Genomic DNA, 22,113 nt, shown 5'->3' with positions numbered 1-22,113 from the left:
GTGTAGTGACACAGTATAGACACATATTCATACTTGTAAAAAAGTAAAGTTTACTCTGTTTTTTTTTTAATTGTTTATCAGAAGAAGAGTGATGCCGCGAAAAATTCTGCAGCGGGACTTTTATATCATCAAAAGCGTGCTCGTAGAGGATATGCTCGATTTGAGCAAGATGTGGTAAATGCATTTTGAGTATGTCTATGTTGTAAAATGATAATAAAATGTATCCTATAAGGTCACAATTTTATTTGTCTTTTCACAGATCAAAGAGATGGCTAAGAAACGCATCTATGTGTCATCAATTGGCCGATGTCAACTGTGGAAATTAATAAGAACCGACAAAAAAGGGAATGTTCATGAAGGGGCTAAAGAAGTTGCTAAGCGCATTGTATGAGTTTGATAGAATGTGATTTGATTTTTAATATCATCATATGTTTAGTAATTTAATAAAAAAAATTTATAACTTTGTTTATTATGCATGCTTGTATTGTAGGATTACTTTATGCGTCAAGCTGAAAAAGGTGAGGTTGAAGACACCGGTCGTGATGATGTATTATCTAAGGCTTTGGAGGAGAAACGGTATGGTGGTCGTGTGACAGGGGTTGGAGTAGGAGTGACAAATAGAGATTACTTTGGAGTGATGGCCACTAGAAAAGAGTATATGGATCAAGTAACGAAATTGTGCTCACGGGTTAAATTCTTGGAGAATGAAATGAAGGATTTGAAGAGTGAAAGGCCTAAGGGAAAAAAGAATGGTTTGTTAGAGGAGGAAGAGGAGGAGGAGGAGGAGGAGGAGGAAGAGGAGGAGGAAGAAAAGGAAGATGAAATGGAAGTTGAGGAGGAGGAGAATGTTGAAGATTTGAGTTTGGATCATATTGGGGACAAAACAATAAAACATGATATTTCTATTCTTCCCGAGGTAAATATATTAAACTTAATATTTCTTTTAAATCAATTATTTGCACACGATGCCAAAACTTTAAAAAATTATATTAGCATTGGAATATTCTCTGTTCTACTAACTAGTTTAGTTACTAAGCACATTCAAAGAATTGCTCTGGTCTTAATCAGATGCCTTAATAAGCATTCCAGAACTTAGATTCACGCGATTATGACATAAGTAACTTGATGGAATGGAAGCCATTAGATTAGGTTATAAGTGCTAGAGTTCCCTTGTTTTTCACAATTGTTTACTGTTTCTGTTGTTGACTGAAGCTCAGGAAATAACTCCAGACCTGCATTGCTGTCATTTTCTGTTCAAGTATCCAAAACTAAGTTCCTACTCAGGTGAATATTAAAGTTTAATGAGAGACGAGAGTAGGTAATGATTGAAACACCAAGAAAATGGGTTACTTTCAGATTTTTAGCTTGGATTCACGTGATTATGACATAAGTAACTTGATGGAATGATTGAAACACTACTTATGGGTTACTTTCATAAATTTTAATGAGAGACGAGAGTAGGTAATGATTGAAACACTATAGGAAGACGAAGGTTGCTGCTATGAAGAGGAGTTAATTCTAAAATGCCTTGGCTAATTCTGCTAATTCTGCTAATCAGCTATGGGAGACTGAACTAAAAAGTTGCTGCTATAAATGCCTTGTGTTTCTCTTCTACTTAAGCCACAATGTTATATGAGATTGTCTGTTGATTCTTGTAGGGTATAACTCCTTGCAAATTAGCATTGTCGAATCCCTGTTATCGAGTGGTTGCTACAGGGAATGTGCATAACTTCAAAACTGGCACAGTGATGCATCATCAACCAATACCACCAGGATATGCACGAATTGGTATCAACTATGCTATGGAGATGGAAACTCTTTTGCCCATGCGGCTTGAAGGAGAAGCTGAAACCATCAAAGAAGCAATAGGAGCCCTTGTTTTCTGGCCTATAGAACTTATTGTTCTAGATACGGCGGTAAAATTTATTGTTATACTTGCATTATTTATGGTTTTTAACATTGTTTATACATGACGATTTTGTATTACTTATAGACGGAAATTTCTTCAAAAGATAATGACAAACAAGTTGGATCTATGAAAACACCAACATCATCAACAGGAGAATCTCACAAGGCAGACGAAGGTTGTGATGATATTGTAAATGTGGAAACTCTTCCGGAATGCCTTTATATGTTTCATATGTGTGTTTTGAAGATGGAACGTAGCGAACAAATTAAAATTCCTATTGATATTGGAGTAACAACTCAAAGGACATCTTTCTTGGTAGGAAAGAAATCTTCCGTTTCCTTGCAGGGGAACAACTTGAACTGTCCCATATATTGACATTTATGTCGTAAGTATATATTTCTTTTTTTCCCTTCCTTTAAATTAACTTTACCATTTTAAGTTGAACTTAGAGAATTGTTACATCTCTTTTTTTACGATCCTGACGTCAACATGGCTAAAACAATTTTTTTAATGAAAATTTACAGGTGTTTATATGATAAGTGTTGTATAATTGGATCCTCTTCTTTGTTTGGTTTTTTATGCCCATCCGGGATATCCCTTGTGACTGAATTTTAAAAAGGAGAGTCTAAGAAGGTAAAAGAGTGCAAAAGAAACCGAACACAATATATTGTGGACACACTAAAAGAAACGGCGGCTAAAGGAAAAGTCTTCATTGCTCCATATAATGCTGCGTATAATATCTTTCACTCACTTCTGTTTATATGTTTACCTATTGGAAATATTCTTCTTATTACTTAAAATTTGATATGATGTTATGTAGGTTTCATTGGGTACTATGCGTCATTGATCCTTACAATAACACGGTATATTACTTGGATTCTTTACGTACTCTTGAATTTACAGGAAACGAAAAAGGCATCATTGGGGATTTACATGAAATCGTTAACACGTAAGTAAATATAATTAACTATTATTGCTTGAATTTAATTAAATTTTATACGATAATTAATTAATGGTCTTGTGACTCTTGTTTTAATTTTTGTTTCTCTTTAGAGCACTTTTCCAATTCCGTAGTGAAAGAGAGATTGCCACAAAGTTGAAGATGAACACCAAATGGCTAAAAATAGAAGTAAGTATTTTCATATTAATCTTTTTTATAAGCAAGAGGAAGAGACTATATTGGTCAATGTCCACCTTCTAGGAAGGGTTGCCTCAAACTTCAAGAATCAACAAAAATACTAAAATGTATAGTATATAGTACTGATTAGCTTGGTATTTTTACTTTTTTGTAGTGTCCTTGCCAAGAAAATTACATTGATTGTGGATATTATGTGATGAGATACATGAAGGAGATAATCTCACACAGGCGACTTCAAATTCCTGAAGTTGTAAGTCTTCTAATCTTAATCTATGGATAAATGTTAATTATTTCTTAGCATGTTCCTGTGATCTGTAAATTCTGCGTAGTTAACTTAATAGGATAGTAAACAATTAAAATGCTACTAGTAGTTACTGTTTTCAGGGGCAAGTATATCCATGCTGGTTACTGTTAAATGCTACTAGTAGTTTACTAAAACTCTCAGCTACAATGATTCGTCAAATATACAGCTGGCAAAGGATGATCCAATTCATAGAACTTATTGTTTCTCGTGCAAGAGAAATTGGGTTTCAAACACAATTTATGACTCGACTATGAAATTAACCTAATCTGAACAGTTTGAAACGACTAAACCAGTTAATATGCAAGCTTATGCCCCGGAATAAACCTGATAAAACTGCGTTGTGTTAATATCTGGATAATATGTTTAGTTGTACAGATGTTGAAGATTAAACACTATTTTGTTTTGACCATTCTTCCCACCTTGAAGAAATGCGAATATCTTATACTTTGTTGTTTCGCAGTATTTTTCAGATTGCCAGTTTTCAAGTTACAATACAGAGCAGATTGACGAAGTAAGAACTCATTGGGTCCGTTATGTTGTTCAACAAATGTATAGAAGATAGATTACTGAAGGAATTAAAAAACATACAACTTTATTAATTAATGTGTTTTGCGTAGTTTAATGTTCGTGGGATTATTTTAGAACATACATATTTATGTAATCAGTTATATTATAGTGATAATTGTAAAAAAAAATTTATTGGAGGTTTGGAATTAATACTTAACTGTTTACTGTAATTATTCATATGTATTATTGTACAGGTCAACGATATATATTGTACAGGTCAACGAAATATATTGTACAGGCCAATGGAATACTGTAATTATTCATATGTATTATTGTACAGGTCAACGAAATATATTGTATAGGTCAACGAAATATATTGTACAGGCCAACGAAATATACTTTTTTTAAAAAAACAAAAAAAATAACTTTAACAGCGCTTCTAAGACATCCGCTATTATATATTAATTTAAATATGCCGGGAAAATCTTCAACAGCATACCTTTAACAGCGCTTATAATGTGCTGTAAAAGAATCATTTGAATTTTCCTACATATACATTTTACAGCGCTTGTAGCAAGCGCTGTTAAATGGCCTTTTATATTTTAACAGCGGTGCTTGTAACAGCGCTTGTAGGTGCGCTGTTAAACGCTAAAACAAGCGCTGTTAAACGCTAAAACAAGCGCTGTTAAATTGATTTTCTGTAGTAGTGTTATATGAAAGAACAAGGAAGTGTACCTTAAACACTCGATCAAAACTCATAAGCAACATGAATATCTTAAAAACTTCAAAAACTGATCTCAATCAGAAAAATCCTCGAAAAATATGATGTACTCTAGCTTGCGATCATCTTGATATTGATCATATTTTTTTCGAAAACTGCATAAATTCAACTAGAATTTTGCTTAATTCACTCATTTACAATTAAGGAGAAACAATCCAAAAGGAAGTTTACAGAGAGAAGAAGGAGAAAATATATATTTTTACTCTTGCACTAACTATCTCACGCTTTCTCTCTCAAAAATTTCCTCTTCTGTTGAGAGAACATAAATCCTATCCTCTTTCTCTCTCTAAAATGTATTTCTAAAATTCAAAAATAACTAATGCCGGAAAATGAAAAATGATAAAATAAGAATTAGAATGAAAGAAAAACAAAGATGGAGAATTGAAAAGTTCTTAAAGAGTGCATAATGAGAACTGACACATGTTTTTTATTTTGTTCTTTAACGTAGTATTATAAAAAGAACAATTGGAAAGAATAAAAGAACAAATCAAGTACACAACAACATATGATTATGAATCATCATTAACATCTTTCTGTTCTGAATTATCAAACACATTATTCATAATATCCGAAAAATGATAAATTAACATATAAAAGACTGGGACGGTCGAAAAAGAAAAAGTGTAACAACTAATCTGGAACAAACAAAAAAGGAAAGTGTAACAAGTAATCTGGGACGGAGAGAGTAATAAGAAAAAGAACACAACCAATAGAACAAAAGATAAATAGAAAATAATACGAAAAAGAAAACAATAAAATAAAAGAACAAATTATGAAATGCAAATGGTTATTTTTCTACTATAATGAAATTGTTCATTTAGTAAGATCAAACATATGTTCTTTAAGTACGTTAAACTATTCTTTTCTGTAAAAAAAAATGTAATTACATAATCAAAATCTTAATTCAAAAGCAACGTGTTATTACATGATCAAATCTTTTAAAATCATAAAACCATAAAAACACGATTACTATAAAATCAAATTCATCAAAATAATCAAAAACATAACAAACACGATTATTACAAAATCAAATCATAAAAAACATGCAAGTTTTATTACGAAATTGAAAAATTACCTTCCAAAATTTGATTATCAACTGCAAATTTCAAATTTGAAGAAGAAGAAGAATTAGTTGAATTTGATGTTGAAGCAGAAAAATCAACGATTATTTACGAATTTTCCATTATTTTATCTCTATAAAAATCTATTTAGGAAACATATTTCACCCTCTCTCTCTCTCATCTTCACAGTTTGAATTCAAAAACATAAAATCTAGAAGAACATAAACTCGCAAAAAGAAGTGGAAAGAACATAGAATAAAAAAAACCCCCGAAAAACAGTGCTGTAAAGAACAGAGTCTTTAATGTTCTTTTGTTCAAGGTGATTATTCCTTTGTTCAAGGAAATTGTTCTATTTTTCTTGGGATTTAATGAAACACGCGCGTTTTATGTATTTCTTATGTTGTTTTCTCCCAGTGCACGGTGCTCATCGTGCACACGCCTGCACCATCCAATTGCGCAAACCAAGAGAATTAAAAAGGGGAGAGAAAAAAAATAAATCGAAAAGAAAGAACCATATGACATAAAAATATTAATTGAGAAATCTGAATAGGAGAAAGAATTAGAGGGCAAGAGCTAGAAAGGATCGAGAATTGAGTGAAAGAGAGAAGGGGCAAGTGAGACAAACTCATAAGAAGTGGGAGAGAGAGAGAGAGTGCGGCGGCGGTGGGTCGTTAGGGTTAGGAGCATTTTGTCACTTAAAAAAAGTTATTGAAATGCGGTTGGTAAATTTTGTACGGAGTAATTTTTTTTATTTGGAAATGGTCGGGTTGTTACCGTCTGCTTAGCTGTCGTTATTGTTTACAGAATAGATGTTAAAATACCGACTACTTTATAGTGGTCGGTAATTTTATTCTATACCGACTACTTTTATAATGGTCGGTAAATTCAGTTTAATTGTCTAATTTTTGTATTGTCGGTAAAATCATACCCTAATAACGCATTTTTTCGTAGTGATTCCACCTTTAATTGCGATTTCTTTTAAGAGTTGTCTCAATCATATATTGTTGTTTTGAAATGACTTGTTGTCACGTAAAGGACGTTGTCTATTTATCTCAACGGCATCCCTAGCGAGCAGAGTACCGGCGAACAGACTGGTGAATACATTTCTTTGTATTTGAAGAAGCAACGTGATCCATCGAGTCGAGTTGAGGGTTTGAAATTGCTAGTGCGATTTTTCATTTATAGTTACAAGTACAAGGAATACTTGACCATTCAAGGTATCGGATTGGTAATAGATCGAGTTATAATACTTTAATTTGTTTTGTTTTAATTGTTAACATGAATGGATTAATGACAAATGCAGAATTACCAATCAAAGAGTTTGACGATCAATTAAATATGGAAGCGGGAATCCAACAAGCGCTAAAGATAACAGACTTTGAAAATATTATCAATGGATTTGTATATGGTGGAAAGTGCAGATTCGGGATCGAATTGTTTAACATGCAAAGTCATCCACACACTTTTACGTTAACCCAGGTGAAGAAGTTATACCGTGGTAGGGGTATTTGTAAATTCAACGACTTTTCAACACTCCCAAAGAACTCGGCTTCGTTTTCAAAAGATGAGTTCAAAATTGAAATCACTTCCGTCAAAAATAGTACCGTCAACTATATCTGGTATGAAAAGTTTTCATACTCCGTTCTATTGAATTATTTTAACTGAATTTAATTGAACTTGTCTGAATTTAACCAAACACATTTTATTTAGAAAACAATTATTTTGTGTAAAATAAATTTATTTGTATGTGAAAATTTCTGAAAATAACTTATTTTTTATGTAATAAGTAAAAAAAAGTTGAACAAAACAGAGTCCAAATACTTTGTATATATTAAGAGTCAAATTGATCTAATTGAATCGTAATTCATTTTTTTTATTGCGTTAGTTTGTTGATGACAATCAATATTATATGCAGGAAGGTGCAAATCTATCCAACTGGAACAGATGAGGATGAAGACACAAATGCATCCGTATTTTTAGAATTGGCAAATACAGATAAAGTTTCTAATGGAAGACATGTCTTTGTTGATTTTGAGCTCCGCTTGAAATGTCACGACAACTCTACCAAATATCACACACAGCGACGTAAGTACTCGTGTATATACCTCTGTTTTAAAAAGATTTTTGTACTTTCCGTTTAATATGCTTTATAATTTTCCTTCTATTGTGTTTTATACTCCTTCCCGAAATATTCAAAACGGTTTGAGCGGTACAGAGTTTAATGTATTATAATTGACTTATTATTTGAGTAGATGGTAGTTGGTAGTGGGGCATTTTTTTTAATATAGATAGTGGGATGTGTAATTGGATAGAGAAGTAGGTAGATCCTTTGGCAAGCAGTAGCGGATCCAGAAATTCGAGATAGCGGGGTCACTATTTAAAAATTGATGAAACTTTCACTAAAATTATGTATTTTTAAAAAAATAAACTTGAAATTTTAACTATAAAAAAGGGAAAAAAATAAATTCAAGTGGGGTCAAGGACCCCCCTAAGATTACCGTGGCTCCACCACTGTTGGCCAGTGAAAAATTAATATAATATTAATAAAAGTTGCAAGTAATCCGGGACGACCTTATAAGGAAAGCGTTTCGAGTAATCGGGGGAGTATTATTTTGGACACAGAAAAATTTATTATCTTATCCCTCAACATGTTTACAATTTTCCATCCAATCACCAAAATTTTTACATATTTCTCTTACTTTATTCATATTTTATTATATCCACCCACCTTTTTATACACTCCTTTACATGTTTTTTCCCTTAATATTTGTGTAAATAGTAATTGTAAATATCATTATTATAAAGTGTATCGTTATTCAACTCGCGCATATATTAAAATCGCCCGTATTTTTAACGTGGAGTACGTATGGTGTTACACTTATAAAAATTAACCCCCTCCCTTCATTTTTCACCCCAACTTTCACCTTTCCCTCCTCCAACCAAACCAACTCTGACGATCTACCATCACCATTACTATGGTCCCACCATCACCATTGGTCCATTGCCCCACCATGATTATCATAATAAGCTTCTACCCCACCATTAACTCCAGAAGCCACCATGCCTGATGTCCCGCGTTAAAGAAAAATCACCATCACCATTAAAAATTATCAGACTTTGGGCGGGCCACATGGCGGTGGTACACAAATCTTGCGCCGGCCACACAGCGGTCCCGTACAAGATCTGCGATACCTCTTTGTCGCGTAATAAAGTTTGTGCACCTTAGCCGAGTGGCCCGCACAAAATGTGTGCGTGAGATGTTCGAATTCGGATTTTTTTTTAAAATCGTTAATATTACGGAGAAGCATAAGGGAGAGTGATAGTTCAGTAGGAACACTTGACAAGAGGGGGGTGAATTGTTTCTTGGGAACTTGGGTAAGTTTCTTGCGGAATTTAAACAATAAAGAGACTGAGAATAATGAGCGAAGAAAGATATAAAATGGAGGAACCTTCTTGACCCTAATCAAGAAGAACTTCACTACTCTTTTGTATTAATGCAATAACTCTATTACAAATACACTCTTTAACCCGAGTTCCTCTCGAACACGAGTTCCCCACAGCAATCCCCTTTGATTACTGTGCTCCTCTTTCTCTCTCTGACTTAACTCTAAGTCGCTCTGTTTCTCTTTGACTTAACTCTAAGTCGCTCTGTTTCTCTTTGACTTAACTCTAAGTCAATTAAGGATCACTCAACCCTTAAACCCAAAATACAATTTGATATAAAAATTTGTGGAAAAATTAAATAAAATGAGTAAATAAAAATTTGTAACAGAAGATAACCATGATCCTCCTAAATTAGTGGAACTTTGTGAATTACGTATCTCATATTACTGACTAATTAAATACACATTTTTAATTCGAAATTTTTAGTTGTTCCTCAACGATGGTAAACTTCAGTTATGCTTTACGCACATGTATTTATAATGGTATACAGTAGTAATGCATAAATCTAAAAGAGTCATACCTCATGAGGATCTGTCAGCTCCTTATCTTATTTTGATCATCCCGAGTTCCATTCTCATTTTCTCATGCTTCTCTCTGCTTAAAGGTTTAGTCATAATATCTGCAATTTGATTCTCGGTTTGACAAAAGTCCAACTTGATTAAACCTTTTTCAACATTATCCTTAAGAAAGTGATGCCTAATATGAATATGCTTAACCCGGGAATGATGTACCGGATCCTTAGAAATGCAGATTGCACTAGTGTTATCACAATAAATAGGAACACAATCATATATGATCCCGAAATCCCTTAACTGTTGCTTTATCCACAGTATTTGAGAGCAACATGCGGCAGCTGCTACATATTCAGCTTCTGCTGTGGATAAGGCAACGGTATTCTGTTTCTTGGAACCCCAAGAAACCATGCAAGATCCTAGGAATTGAACCATACCTGATGTGCTCTTTCGGTTTACTAAATCACCTGCATAATCTGCATCTGCATATCCTTTTAAATCGAAAGTTCCACTTCTTGGATAAAACAGACATAGATCGTCTGTTCCTTTGAGGTATCTGAATATCCTCTTCACTGCAGTCATGTGGGACTCCTTTGGGTTTGATTGAAATCTTGCACATAACCCAACACTGAATGATATGTCTGGTCTGCTTGCAGTTAGGTATAGCAGAGATCCAATCATTCCCCTGTACGTCGTTTGATTCACACTTTTTCCTGTGGGATCCTCATCTAGTCTTGTGGCTGTTCCCATAGGAGTGTGATTTGTTTTCACTGAATTTAGCTCGTACTTTTTGAGGAGTTCCTTCACATATTTTTGAATCAGTTTTCAAAAGAGTGTCCCTTGAGTTCCTTATTGCTTTGAGCTTTATTACGTACTAGAGTTTCTATCAATAATTCCACTAACTTATTTTTAGACAGAGATTGAAGAGTTAAGGAACTTACTTCTCTTGATGGATCTTGGGTTGTTCCATCAATCTTTGCCATAAGACAAAGGTTAGCTGTTTCTTCATTTGGTTGATCCTCATCTTCTTCCGAGTCAGTAGCATCTCCCCAAGCCGCGATCATAGCCTTCTTGAAGTTGGGTTTGGCAAAGGTTGATTTGTTGAATCTTTCCTTGGACAGATCCTTTCCCTTGCCTTTCCCTCTTTCATTTTCCCACTGAGGACAGTCTTTGATTAGATGGTCTGATTCTCCGCACTTGAAACATCCTTGGTCAGGCTTGGAACCGCTTGGTTTTCTCATTGAGTTCCTTCCTCTTAGATTTCCAGGTTTAGAGTTCCTGTAAAATCTTTTCATTCTTCTGACCAACATGGCAGCTTCTTCTTCATCAGGATCCGAGTCCTCCTGTTCCTCAGCCTTAAGAGCAAGGCCTCGATTCTTGGAATTCTCAGGAACAGCTGCTCCTAGATGTAGTTCGTGCGTCATCAAGGATCCCGCCAATTGTTCAATGTTGAATTTGGTGAAATCCTTTGTTTCGAACAATGCCGTGACCTTGGTTCTCCATCTATCATCCTGTGGCATGCTCCTTAGGATCTTCCTAACCTGTTCATCAGAGGGAATATTTCTTCCAAGAGAAACTAGTTCATTAGTGATATTAGTGAAACGAGTAATCATTTCCTGTATTGTTTCTCTTGGTTGCATTTCAAAACGTTCATACTTAGACATTAATAAATCAATTTTTGAACGTTTGACCTCATTAGTTCCTTCATGAGTTATTTGAAGGAGATCCCAGATTTGCTTTGCGCTCTTGCACCCCATAACTCTGTTATGTTCATGAGGTCCAAGGCCGCAATGCAAGATTTTCACAGCCATTGCATTGATTTCGAATTTCTCAAAATCTTCCTTAGTAAAATCAGACATGGGTTTAGGAACTACCTCATTTTGAGCATTTGTCATTGTTACCTCGAAATCGCCGACTTCTATGACTCGCCAGACTTGATAATTCTCTGCCTTGATGTAGATCTCCATCCTGTTCTTCCAGTAGGTGTAGAATTTTCCGTTGAACATTGGAGGTCTTTGAGTGGAATAACCTTCCTCGAGTTTCTCGTAAGCGTTCATACTTTCCAGGAACTTTTTCTCAACAGGGTTTCCTGTATTTTTGTGAGATCCTGCTCTGATACCAACTGATATTTCAGTAGGAACACTTGACAAGAGGGGGGGTGAATTGTTTCTTGGGAACTTGGGTAAGTTTCTTGCGGAATTTAAACAATAAAGAGACTGAGAATAATGAGCGAAGAAAGATATAAAATGGAGGAACCTTCTTGACCCTAATCAAGAAGAACCTCACTACTCTTTTGTATTAATGCAATAACTCTATTACAAATACACTCTTTAACCCGAGTTCCTCTCGAACACGAGTTCCCCACAGCAATCCCCTTTGATTACTGTGCTCCTCTTTCTCTCTCTGACTTAACTCTAAGTCGCTCCTTTTCTCTTTGACTTAACTCTAAGTCGCTCTGTTTCTCTTTGACTTAACTCTAAGTCAATTAAGGATCACTTAACCCTTAAACCCAAAATACAATTTGATATAAAACTCTAGTACGTAATAAAGCTTATAATAATAAGGAACTCAAGGAACACTCTATTTTGCCAACTGACTCTTTTAAAACGTTTAAGCTCTTTAAGATAGATTTTGTAGAAATCAGTTGTGTTTTGAAAAGCCAAAACTCTTCTCCTTTTATAGGAGAGTTTTACTTAGGGTTGGGTACCCATGTTCTCCTCAACTACCCACTAACAGTTACTGCTCAGTAACATGGGCATAGTTGGAGAGAAACAAGGGAGACCAAATCAAAACACTAAATGTACGTTAAACAGAAATACGTGGGGAGAGTTTCAAGGAACATGGAAAATCTTTTACTTGAGAAACAAGGATAATAAATCAGAATCCTATGTTTCATTTATTAATTAAATTCATTTTATTTATTAAAAAGATTTTCCAAGTTAAAACTCTTTTATAATTACAGTTAACATATTTCATTTAAAACGTACCAAAATACTTAGGTTCCTTTCGTTCCAAATTACGTATAAACAATATTAAATACTTACATAAATCCTAAACATAAACTCATATGTTGTAGTCTTCATGTTGCACCTTTAGAAGCTTCACTCGAAGACTTCCCAATTTGTTCCTTCTCTGGAACATCGAGGATCCACATAATATATGAGGATCTCGCCTTAGGAACTCGCCTAAGGATCTCGCCTTGCTTAATGATTATTTCTTCAATGTAGTGTCTGACATGGATCAATTACTTGCTTATATTCCACGTTGCTTAGTTTATCCAACTCAGGATCTCCTTAACTTAGCATTATCCCTCTAAGGATCTCGGAACCTATTATGCAACATATCTTAACCAATTGTCAGGAGTTTGCTTTGTCATCATCAAAACTTTAGGATCAACAAAGAGGTAAGGGAGAAAGAACAGAGAAAGGATGATGAGGGTATGAGGGAGGGGAGGGGAGGGGAGGGGTGGGGTGGCCGACCGGTGGGTTTGTAGACGAGGGCCTTTTGTGGTACTTTTACGGCCGTCTTACTTTTACTTATAATATTATTATTCTTATTATTTTTTTTATTATTAATTTTTTTATTATTTTTTTTATTATTAATATTATTATTAGTAAGAGGGAATGGTGATTGTTGAAAATTGTAGGAAATAATGGAGTATGAAGGGAATGAGAAGAGGATGATGGGGAAGGGGTGAGTTTTTTCTAGAGGGCATCCAAAATATGTGGACGTTTTCAGAAAAATGAGTGTGTCGTTTAACAACACCTCATTATAAAAAGAGGTACTCTCTTTGTTGCTTTTTGTTCTTTATTTTTTTTCTTTTTGGGTGTCTCAAAATGTTCTTTACATTTCCTTTTATATTATCACATAAATATTTTGATATTTTATCAAAATTTATGTCCAATGATTATTTTAACCAATTAAATTAATTGGGTCATTTAATCTTTCACACTTTTCAATTGGACATTAAATTTTTCGCATTTTCCAAATATCAGAATTTTGATAAAAGTGAAAACATTATAAATAAACATAATTTACCTTATTTAAATGAAAAAAAGTTAGAGAAATCTCAATGCACATTAATTAATCGTTAATAAACATGTAAAAAACCTAACGTAAAGAACAAAAAGAAACTGAGAAAAATAGTATACTTTTATGTAGAAATATAAAGGGAAACACTGCGCCTTTATGCCAAATCGGCAAATCCTTAGACTAGATCGAGTTTCCCTAAGCTAAGATCGTTAACACTGGCTAATTAAATTTGATGGTACGTGCAGGAGTTGCGTGGTTTACGCAATCAGATTACACTCACGGTTTTGATGAGTTCATTCCCGTCCATGAGCTCAAAAATGGTGGCAAATACAACAAAGATGATTCCATTACTATTGAAGTGTTTTTTAATAAGATGTTTAGGATGGAAGTCCTATGACACTATCAACCACATTTCACAAGGTTAGTATTTACATATTACTAATTGGGCCAGCCTATGTACTTTAGATCACTTCTTTTTATTAAACAATCGGTTGTACCAAATTTTTTATTTTTCCCGCTCAATTACTCATTTAATAAACTTCTTATCTCGAATAACTAAAAAAAAATAAATACTCTCTCAGTCTAGTTTTACTTGTTCATTTGATCATTTTTGTAAGAGCTTTTTAGATGAAATGCAACAAGTAAAACGAGACCGAGGGAGTAACATTGAATTTACCGTACATGAGCGGACTAGATGTTACTCCTATCTACTACGTATCAAACAATAAGTTGTGCTCCGTACGGCCGTACCTAGCTAGGTAAAAGTGTAAAACCAACTAGATATTTTCTGAACATGCAACTAGATATTCTGGGGAGACAAAATCAACTAAATAATCAAGAACAATGTAGTTGTTCTTTGATTGTAGAAAATGAATAATACTTACAATTGTAAGAAGTGAGATTCCTAATTTATACAACAAGCTAGAATCAACTAATTTGTGTAATCAGCAATAATCTACCCCATATGTCACAACTTGCGGTTCTAATTTGTGTAATCATCAATAAACTACTTCATATGTTACAACTTACAACTGTAAGTATATGAACAGTTCATAATTCCAAACGTTACAACTTAAAGTGAACATATGGAGTATACTAATGACATGCAATACTCTATTTTTAATCTTAACTGGACAATCAGCTAGGCATATGATCAAGTTGGTGTTGTGATTGATTCTTAAATCTTGTTGGATCGTTGAATCCATTACTATTTTGTGTTGGTTCAAGTATATTCGTGTTATTTTACTCCATATTTATTTTTCAACCTTATGTCATATTTAAGTATTTTCAACACGTTAGCTTTTTGCATTTTCAGCTCGATCAACCGTCAAAGGTTGATACTCATACCGTGAAGATGATGTGATTTCCGAGATCCATTTCTGTATGAACCAAAAAAATTATATTCTGTATGTTTGAAATTTTTTATCTTTTGAAAAACGTTATTGTTTCCCTTTTGTCGAATAAATTTCTATGTAACTTTTGATGTTATATCTAGTCTTCCAGCCATTCAGCGATCTATAATTCACTGATTTTTAAGTTGACCTGTTCCACAATAAATTTATTGTGAATCATGCTTAAAAAAAAATCAACAACTTAATTCTAATTTATTTTGACGTGTTTATTATAATTATTATGAAAAAGATATCAATTTTTTTTGTAAGCAAGTAAGAATAATATTAATCCCCAACACAATTATTACAACCTAATCAACTCAACAAGAGGTGAACCAACTAGGTTGGAACCCCCCCTCCAAACAAGAGTTGACAGCAAAAACATACTAAAACACAGCTCATAAAGCCATGAACCACAAATGATCTTTCATACTGACTGTCCTAGGCATTACAACCATTACTCTACTTCTTACACTACAAGAAATTGTACTATTAACGACGGGAAATCTCGTCGCTAAAGGTTAATAATTGTTGATTAACGACGGGATTTTCCGTCGCGAACCCGTCATAAAAGGGGGCCGTCGTAAACCGTCGTAAAAGACATTTGCGACGGTTGTTCCCGTCTTTATTGAGTTGTTATCCCCGTCGCAAAAGCCATTTTACATTAACCCAAGTGAAGAAGTTATACCGTGGCAAGGGTATTTGTACATTTATATTCAACGACTTTTCAACACTCCCACAGAATTCGCCTTCATTTTCTAAAGATGAGTTCAAAATTGAAATCACTTCCGTAAAAAATAGGACCGTCAACTATACCTGGTATAACACCTATTTCTTCGTAACCTGATTTAAAATGATCTTTATATTTTTCGTTTTAATCCATTTTTTACGTTGTACTCCCTCCGTCCCAGATTATTGTTACACTTTCCTTTTTCGCCCGTCCCAGATTAGTTGTTACATTTCTAAATTAGGAATGACCCCACAATTATTATTATATTATATCTCTTTTCCTACTAAATTGTTTTTGTCCCCACACCCTTTTTCATTCAATTAAAAAATATACCCCCACTAACTCCTATCACATCTACTTTTTCAATAAAATAACAATTGATAACCAAACAACCACTTATCACCTAAAACTTTGTGCAAAGGTAAGTGTAACAACTATTCTGGGACGGAGGAAGTACTTATACTCTAGGAATGACCCCACAATTATTATTATATTGTATCTCTTTTCCTACTAAATTGTTGTTGTCCCCACACCCTTTTTCATTCAATCAAAAAAATACCCCCACTAACTCCTATCACATCTACTTTTTCAATAAAATAACAATTGATAACCAAACAACCACTTATCACCTAAAACTTTGTGCAAAGGTAAGTGTAACGATTATTCTGGGACGGAGGGAGTACTTATACTCTCTTCGTATTTTGGAAAGAGATACACTTTCCTTAAATGGTCGTATTTTAAAAAGAGATACATTTTTCTATTTTGACATGTATTGGTCCCAAGTTCCAAATATATTAATATTTCTCTATTTCTTGTGGTTCTCACACTTACTCACATCATATTTTTACTACCCACTACCCTACTTTCTTCTTATTTTAATAAATTCAACATCTCTTAAAACTACGTGCCGGTCAAAGTGTATCTCTTTTTAAAATACGGAGGAAGTACGACTTTTAGACATGAAAATTTAATATATAAATAATAGCCTTAGGAATTAGCCTTCCGAGCTCTTGCGAGGGTTCGAAGAGGAGACCTCCTCCTTCGACGCCATGGCAAACACACGCAAGCAAGCTAAGAAACACAACAATGGTGGAAGCAAGTCTAAGAATAAGACGACGACGGTCCCACTGAAGGTGCGACCCAATCCCAAGCTTGATACTGGTGCTGCAATGGCGGATTCCGATGACATCTCTGAGCACTAAACAAACCCAGAAAATCAATTTGATGATTTCAATCAGATTTTGACCCCAAAAGCAAGCCTGAGAGATTTGCAACAACAATCACAGATCAAAGGTGACTTTAATGCGTGGCTGAGTGGATTACACAGTGGTAAGGATGTTCGTACCCATTTTCGATCACATTCAAATATTGGCGGGAATAACCATACTCTGTTAGATTCTTTGAATGACTGTGCTAATGAGATTGAACACAATGAGGTGCATAATAATGACAATGATGATAATACTGATTCTAATAATCAACCCCCAATTGTCCCAATTGTTCAAATTGATTTTGATGACATTAAAGATGAAATTGCTTATTGGGAGTCAGCTGTGATATGCTATGTGATTGGTGCTAATCCACCCCAGAATGTGATGGAGGGATATGTGAGAAGAATCGGGGGAAATATGGAGTAGATAAAGTTTCACAGGTGGGGAAGGGAATCTATATGGTTCGATTCACAACAATGGAGAATTGCTCCAAAGTTTTGCAGGGAGGATTTCAATTTTTTGATTCTAAACCATTAGTAGTGAAACCTTGGTCTGCTGATGTTAATTTTTGCAAGGAACCAATCAAGAAACTGCCCATTTGGATACAAATACATGGGTTGGATGTTAAGTACTGGGGAGAGAAGAGTTTAGGCAAGATTGTGGGTCAACTAGGATCATTGATCAAAGTGGACCAAGCCACAAAAAATAGGGGCAAACTGATGTTTGCTAGGGTCTTGATTGAAGTTCAAGTTGATCAAGACTTCCCTACTGTGATTCACTTCAGGAATGAAATAGGAATCATGATCAGTCAGTCAGTCAGTTATGATTGGTTCCCTACCACTTGTTCTGTGTGTAAGGGAATGGGCCATACCCATGAACATTGCAATAAGAAACAACCTGGTCTTGTAAGGAGAGTTTGGGTGAAAAAACAAATCCAACCTAGTGTTGTCCATGATCCACCTCCTGTTTTGCCAGGGGATGGGTTTGTTCAAGCTACCAAGTTCAGCAAGACCATCAGCAAACAACTTAAAACAGTGGTGATTACTAACTCTTTCCAAACACTGTCAGAATCTGGAACTGCAGATGATCATGAAGAGAGGGAGATACAGGTTAACAATGGGAGTCCATTAGACAGGGGGTGACATCCCCTATGTCTAATGGATAGAGTTCTCTGTTGGAATGTCAGGGGGTTAAACACACACTCTAAACAAATTAGAGTGAGACAATTGATTCAATCTCACAACATCAAGTTGTTTAGCCTTCTGGAAACAAGGGTGAAAGCACCAAAAATGGGTAACCTGTATCTCACACTGTGTCCTAACTGGTATTTCACCACCAACTTAAGCTGTCATTACAATGGTAGAATTGTTCTAGCCTGGGATCCAGATGTTTTTCAAATAGACATCATCCATATGGGAAGTCAACTGATTCACACATGTGTTACCCCAAGAAGCTCTGACAAGGGCTTCTTCTGCACCTCCATCTATGGCTTCAATACTCCTTCTGAGAGAGAGTCCCTGTGGGCCTCTTTGACTTCTTTCTCTAACCTAAACCATCAAGCATGGTTAATAATGGGGGACTTTAACTCCATCATGGAAATGGAAGACAGAATTGGGGCACCTGTGAGACTTGCTGATATCAAGCCAATGAGGAACTGTATGGCCACCTACAACCTCACTCAGGTCAAAACAATAGGTAGACAGTTTACATGGAACAACAAACAAGAAGGGGAGAATAGAGTCTTCTCTAGAATTGATAGAGTGTTATCCAACACTGCTTGGGATGACATGTTCCCTACTGCTGAAGCTATGTATTTGCCAGAAGGTACTTTTGACCATTGTCCAATGATTTTGAGCACCTTATTCACTTGTCAGTCAAAGAAACCTTTCAGGTTTTATAACATGTGGACTTCTTCTCCTGATTTCCTCCCCATAATAGAGAAGCATTGGCAAAAATATGTCTATGGATGTCACATGTTCAGGATAATCCAAAAGCTTAAATGGATAAAACAGGACCTCAGGGACCACAACAAATCTGGTTATAGTAATATTGAAGCAACCAAGATTCAGCTGCAACATCAGCTTGCTGACATTCAAAACAAGTTACACACAGATCCTACATATGCTATGCTAGCTACAGAAGAAAAAGAAATTGCTGCTGCTTACAGAACTGCAAAAGAGACTCACCTCTCTTTCCTTCACCAAACTTCTAAAGCTCATTGGCTTGAACAAGGAGATGAAAATAGCAGAGCCTTCTACCAGAGTATTAGGCAAAGAAGAAAACACAATACCATTCATTCTATTCAAACCTCTACTGGAGAGTGGGTGAACTCAGTTGAGGGTGTTTAGAAGGCCTTTCTAGAGTTCTACAAAGATTTATTTATGACAAAACAAGATTCCAGAACCCCCATCAAAAAGGAAATTATGGACAAAGGTCCAAGGCTTACTGAGGAACATGTCAACCAACTGCACTGCGACTTCACACTGAAAGATATCAAAAGGGTGTTGGATGCCATTCCAAGTACTAAAGCTCCTGGTTTGGATGGTTTCAATAACCATTTTTTCAAATGTACCTGGGATATTATCAAAGATGACATGCATGGTTCTATCAATGATTTTTTTCACACTGGGAAAATGCTAAAAGAGATTAATGTCACCTCCATCACCCTAGTTCCACAGGTTAGTGTGCCTTCTTCTGTTGGTGATTTCAGACCAATAGCATGCTGTTCAGTGCTCTACAAGTGCATTTCTAAGCTACTGTGTGAAAAACTAGGTAGTGTTCTGCCTGATATCATCTCTCACAACCAAGGTGCATTTGTGTCAGGGAGATCCATCCTACATAATGTGCTTGTGTGCCAAGATATAGTCAAGATTTACAGGAAAAGTCAACTGCAAGCCAACTGTCTTATGAAATTGGACCTTAAAAAGGCCTATGATACTGTTGAATGGGATTTTGTTGAAGAGATCCTACTTGATCTTGGTTTCCCTAGACACTTCATCAATCTCATCATGACTTGTTTAACCACTACCCAATATTCTATTCTCCTTAATGGCTCACCTACTGGTCTGATTCACCCTAGAAGATGACTAAGGCAAGGGGACCCTCTATCCCCTTGCTCTTCACTCTCTGTATGGAGTACTTCTCTAGAGCTATGCAAGCAGTTGGAGATCACCCCTCTTTCAGATTTCATTCTAGATGTAGGTATCTGAAGCTTAATCACTTATGCTTTGTAGATGACCTTCTCATGTTCTGCAAGGGAGAGAAGGAAACTGTACAATTCATGCTGAATGAGTTTAATGCTTTCTCTACCACCACTGGCCTCATAGTTAACCCTCATAAATCTTCTCTTTACTGTTGTGGAATTCCAGAACACCAACTCCCCTCTTTTGCTCACATGACTGGATTCAGGATTGGAACTCTCCCTTTCAAGTACTTATGAGTACCAGTGAGCCCGTTGAAGCTAAAAGCTAGTGATTGTGATTCACTTATTGACAAGATGACTGCTAAAATCAAAACCTGGAGCTCCAGACATCTCTCTTTTGCTGGTAGAGCCCTTTTGGTTAATACTGTCCTTATGAGTGTGACTGTGTATTGGGCTCAGATGTTTCTGTTCCCAAAAGCTGTCCTGAAAAGAATTAATGCTATATGCAGGTCTTTCCTGTGGTTTGGGAATTATGATGACAGCAGACATGGTCCTGTGGCTTGGGACAAGTTTTGTCTCCCAAAAGCAGAAGGTGGTTTGGGTTTTAGAAACCTTATGTTATGGAATCAAGCAGCAGTGGGAAAGTTGGCTTGGGCTGTCTCTAAAAAACAAGATAATTTGTGGGTGAGGTGGATCCATGCTGTTTATGTTAGGTTATGATACATATGACAATACATAAATCATGCGGAAAAACCATAAAGCCAGGAAAGCATATTATTTACACATAATCATTTAGCATAGTATAGATGCATACACTTTGTAGCGTGCCTTCCCTAGCTGCGCCCGAACCGAACAAGAACAAGTCTTTAGGACTCCAAATGTCGTCCCTCCGTAGATAGTCCACAGTACGTCCGGATCCGCCTCAAGTTAGACCAACTAGAATCGCCCTTATGGTTACTAGGAAATTCGGTTAAGTGTTTGCAAGTGTTTGGCTTATTTTTCTTTCAAAACGTACCCTTAAAATACTTCAATCCCGTGTCCATAAATTATGACCCTAGGCCCTTATTTATAGAGGTTTGGAAAGGAAATTGGAATCCTAGTAGGATACGATTTAATTAAACTTAGAATCCTACAAGGACTCTAATTAATTAAATAATCCTCATAGGAATAGGAATTTAATCACACACCAAATCCTAATAGATTTAGGAATTGTGCATGGACACAAGCACACACACGCACGGAGCCACGAGGGCGCCCGCACGCGTGCCTCGGCCCACGCAGCCCACGCTGGGCAGTCTTGCCTTGGCGCGCTGGGCCTGCCTTGCGGTGGGCCTGGCGCTGCCTTGGGCTGGGCGTGCGCGCGTCCTTGCTTGCTGGGCGATGGCCTGGCTTCGTGCTGGGCCTTCGTCCGGCAGGCCTCGTCCGATGCTTATTTGTACGATACGCTTCCGATTAAATTCCCGGTTCCGGAATTCATTTCCGATACGAACAATATTTAATATTTCCGATTCCGGAATTAATTCTCGTTTCGAACAAATATTTAATATTTCCGTTTCCGGTAATATTTTCCGATTCCGATAATATTTCCGATTCTGACAATATTTCCGTTTCCGGCAATATTTCCGATTCCGGCAATATTTCCATTTCCGATAATATATTCCGATACGTACCATGTTTCCGTTTCCGGCTACATCTACGACTTGGATAATATTTATATTTCCGATACGATCCATATTTCCGTTTCCGGCAATATCATCGTTTCCGGAGTATTCATTTTTTGCTTGTGACGATCTCAGCTCCCACTGAAACCAAGATCCGTCGATTCCGAATATCCATAGATAGACTATTTAATGCCATTAAATACTTGATCCGTTTACGTACTATTTGTGTGACCCTACGGGTTCAGTCAAGAGTAAGCTGTGGATTAATATCATTAATTCCACTTGAACTG

At 35.8% G+C, this 22,113-nt stretch overlaps 3 protein-coding genes across 3 annotated transcripts in view; all 3 read left to right on the top strand.

Moving 5' to 3' along the window:
* The window catches only part of LOC130464089 (uncharacterized), a 42,272-nt gene extending 38,263 nt beyond the window's left edge, over positions 1-4,009 (top strand). Inside the window, exons 4-9 of the mRNA XM_056833490.1 lie at positions 1,994-2,294; positions 2,434-2,640; positions 2,730-2,858; positions 2,963-3,038; positions 3,202-3,297; positions 3,812-4,009. Of these exons, the coding sequence (XP_056689468.1) occupies position 1,994 (1 nt within the window). The 3' untranslated portion in view covers positions 1,995-2,294; positions 2,434-2,640; positions 2,730-2,858; ... (1 more) ...; positions 3,202-3,297; positions 3,812-4,009. The remainder of the gene's footprint in view (positions 1-1,993; positions 2,295-2,433; positions 2,641-2,729; positions 2,859-2,962; positions 3,039-3,201; positions 3,298-3,811) is intronic.
* LOC110791217 (uncharacterized) lies at positions 2,036-15,195 on the top strand. The gene is made up of 11 exons (XM_056832150.1): positions 2,036-2,142; positions 2,730-2,858; positions 2,963-3,038; positions 3,202-3,297; positions 3,812-3,862; positions 4,113-4,198; positions 6,736-6,917; positions 7,004-7,319; positions 7,616-7,785; positions 13,934-14,108; positions 15,004-15,195. The coding sequence occupies exons 1-10, from the start codon at positions 2,036-2,038 to the stop codon at positions 14,083-14,085; spliced, it is 1,365 nt and encodes a 454-aa protein (XP_056688128.1). The 3' UTR covers positions 14,086-14,108; positions 15,004-15,195.
* Positions 15,196-18,309: 3,114 nt separating this feature from the next.
* Positions 18,310-19,368, top strand: LOC110791218 (uncharacterized). Its single transcript, XM_021995965.2, has one exon. The coding sequence runs from the start codon at positions 18,310-18,312 to the stop codon at positions 19,366-19,368; it is 1,059 nt and encodes a 352-aa protein (XP_021851657.2).
* Positions 19,369-22,113: the final 2,745 nt, after the last annotated feature.

This window comes from Spinacia oleracea, chromosome 6 (assembly GCF_020520425.1).
Source record: "Spinacia oleracea cultivar Varoflay chromosome 6, BTI_SOV_V1, whole genome shotgun sequence".
Lineage (NCBI taxonomy): Eukaryota > Viridiplantae > Streptophyta > Magnoliopsida > Caryophyllales > Amaranthaceae > Spinacia > Spinacia oleracea.
This window is presented reverse-complemented; position numbering and strand designations above follow the sequence as displayed.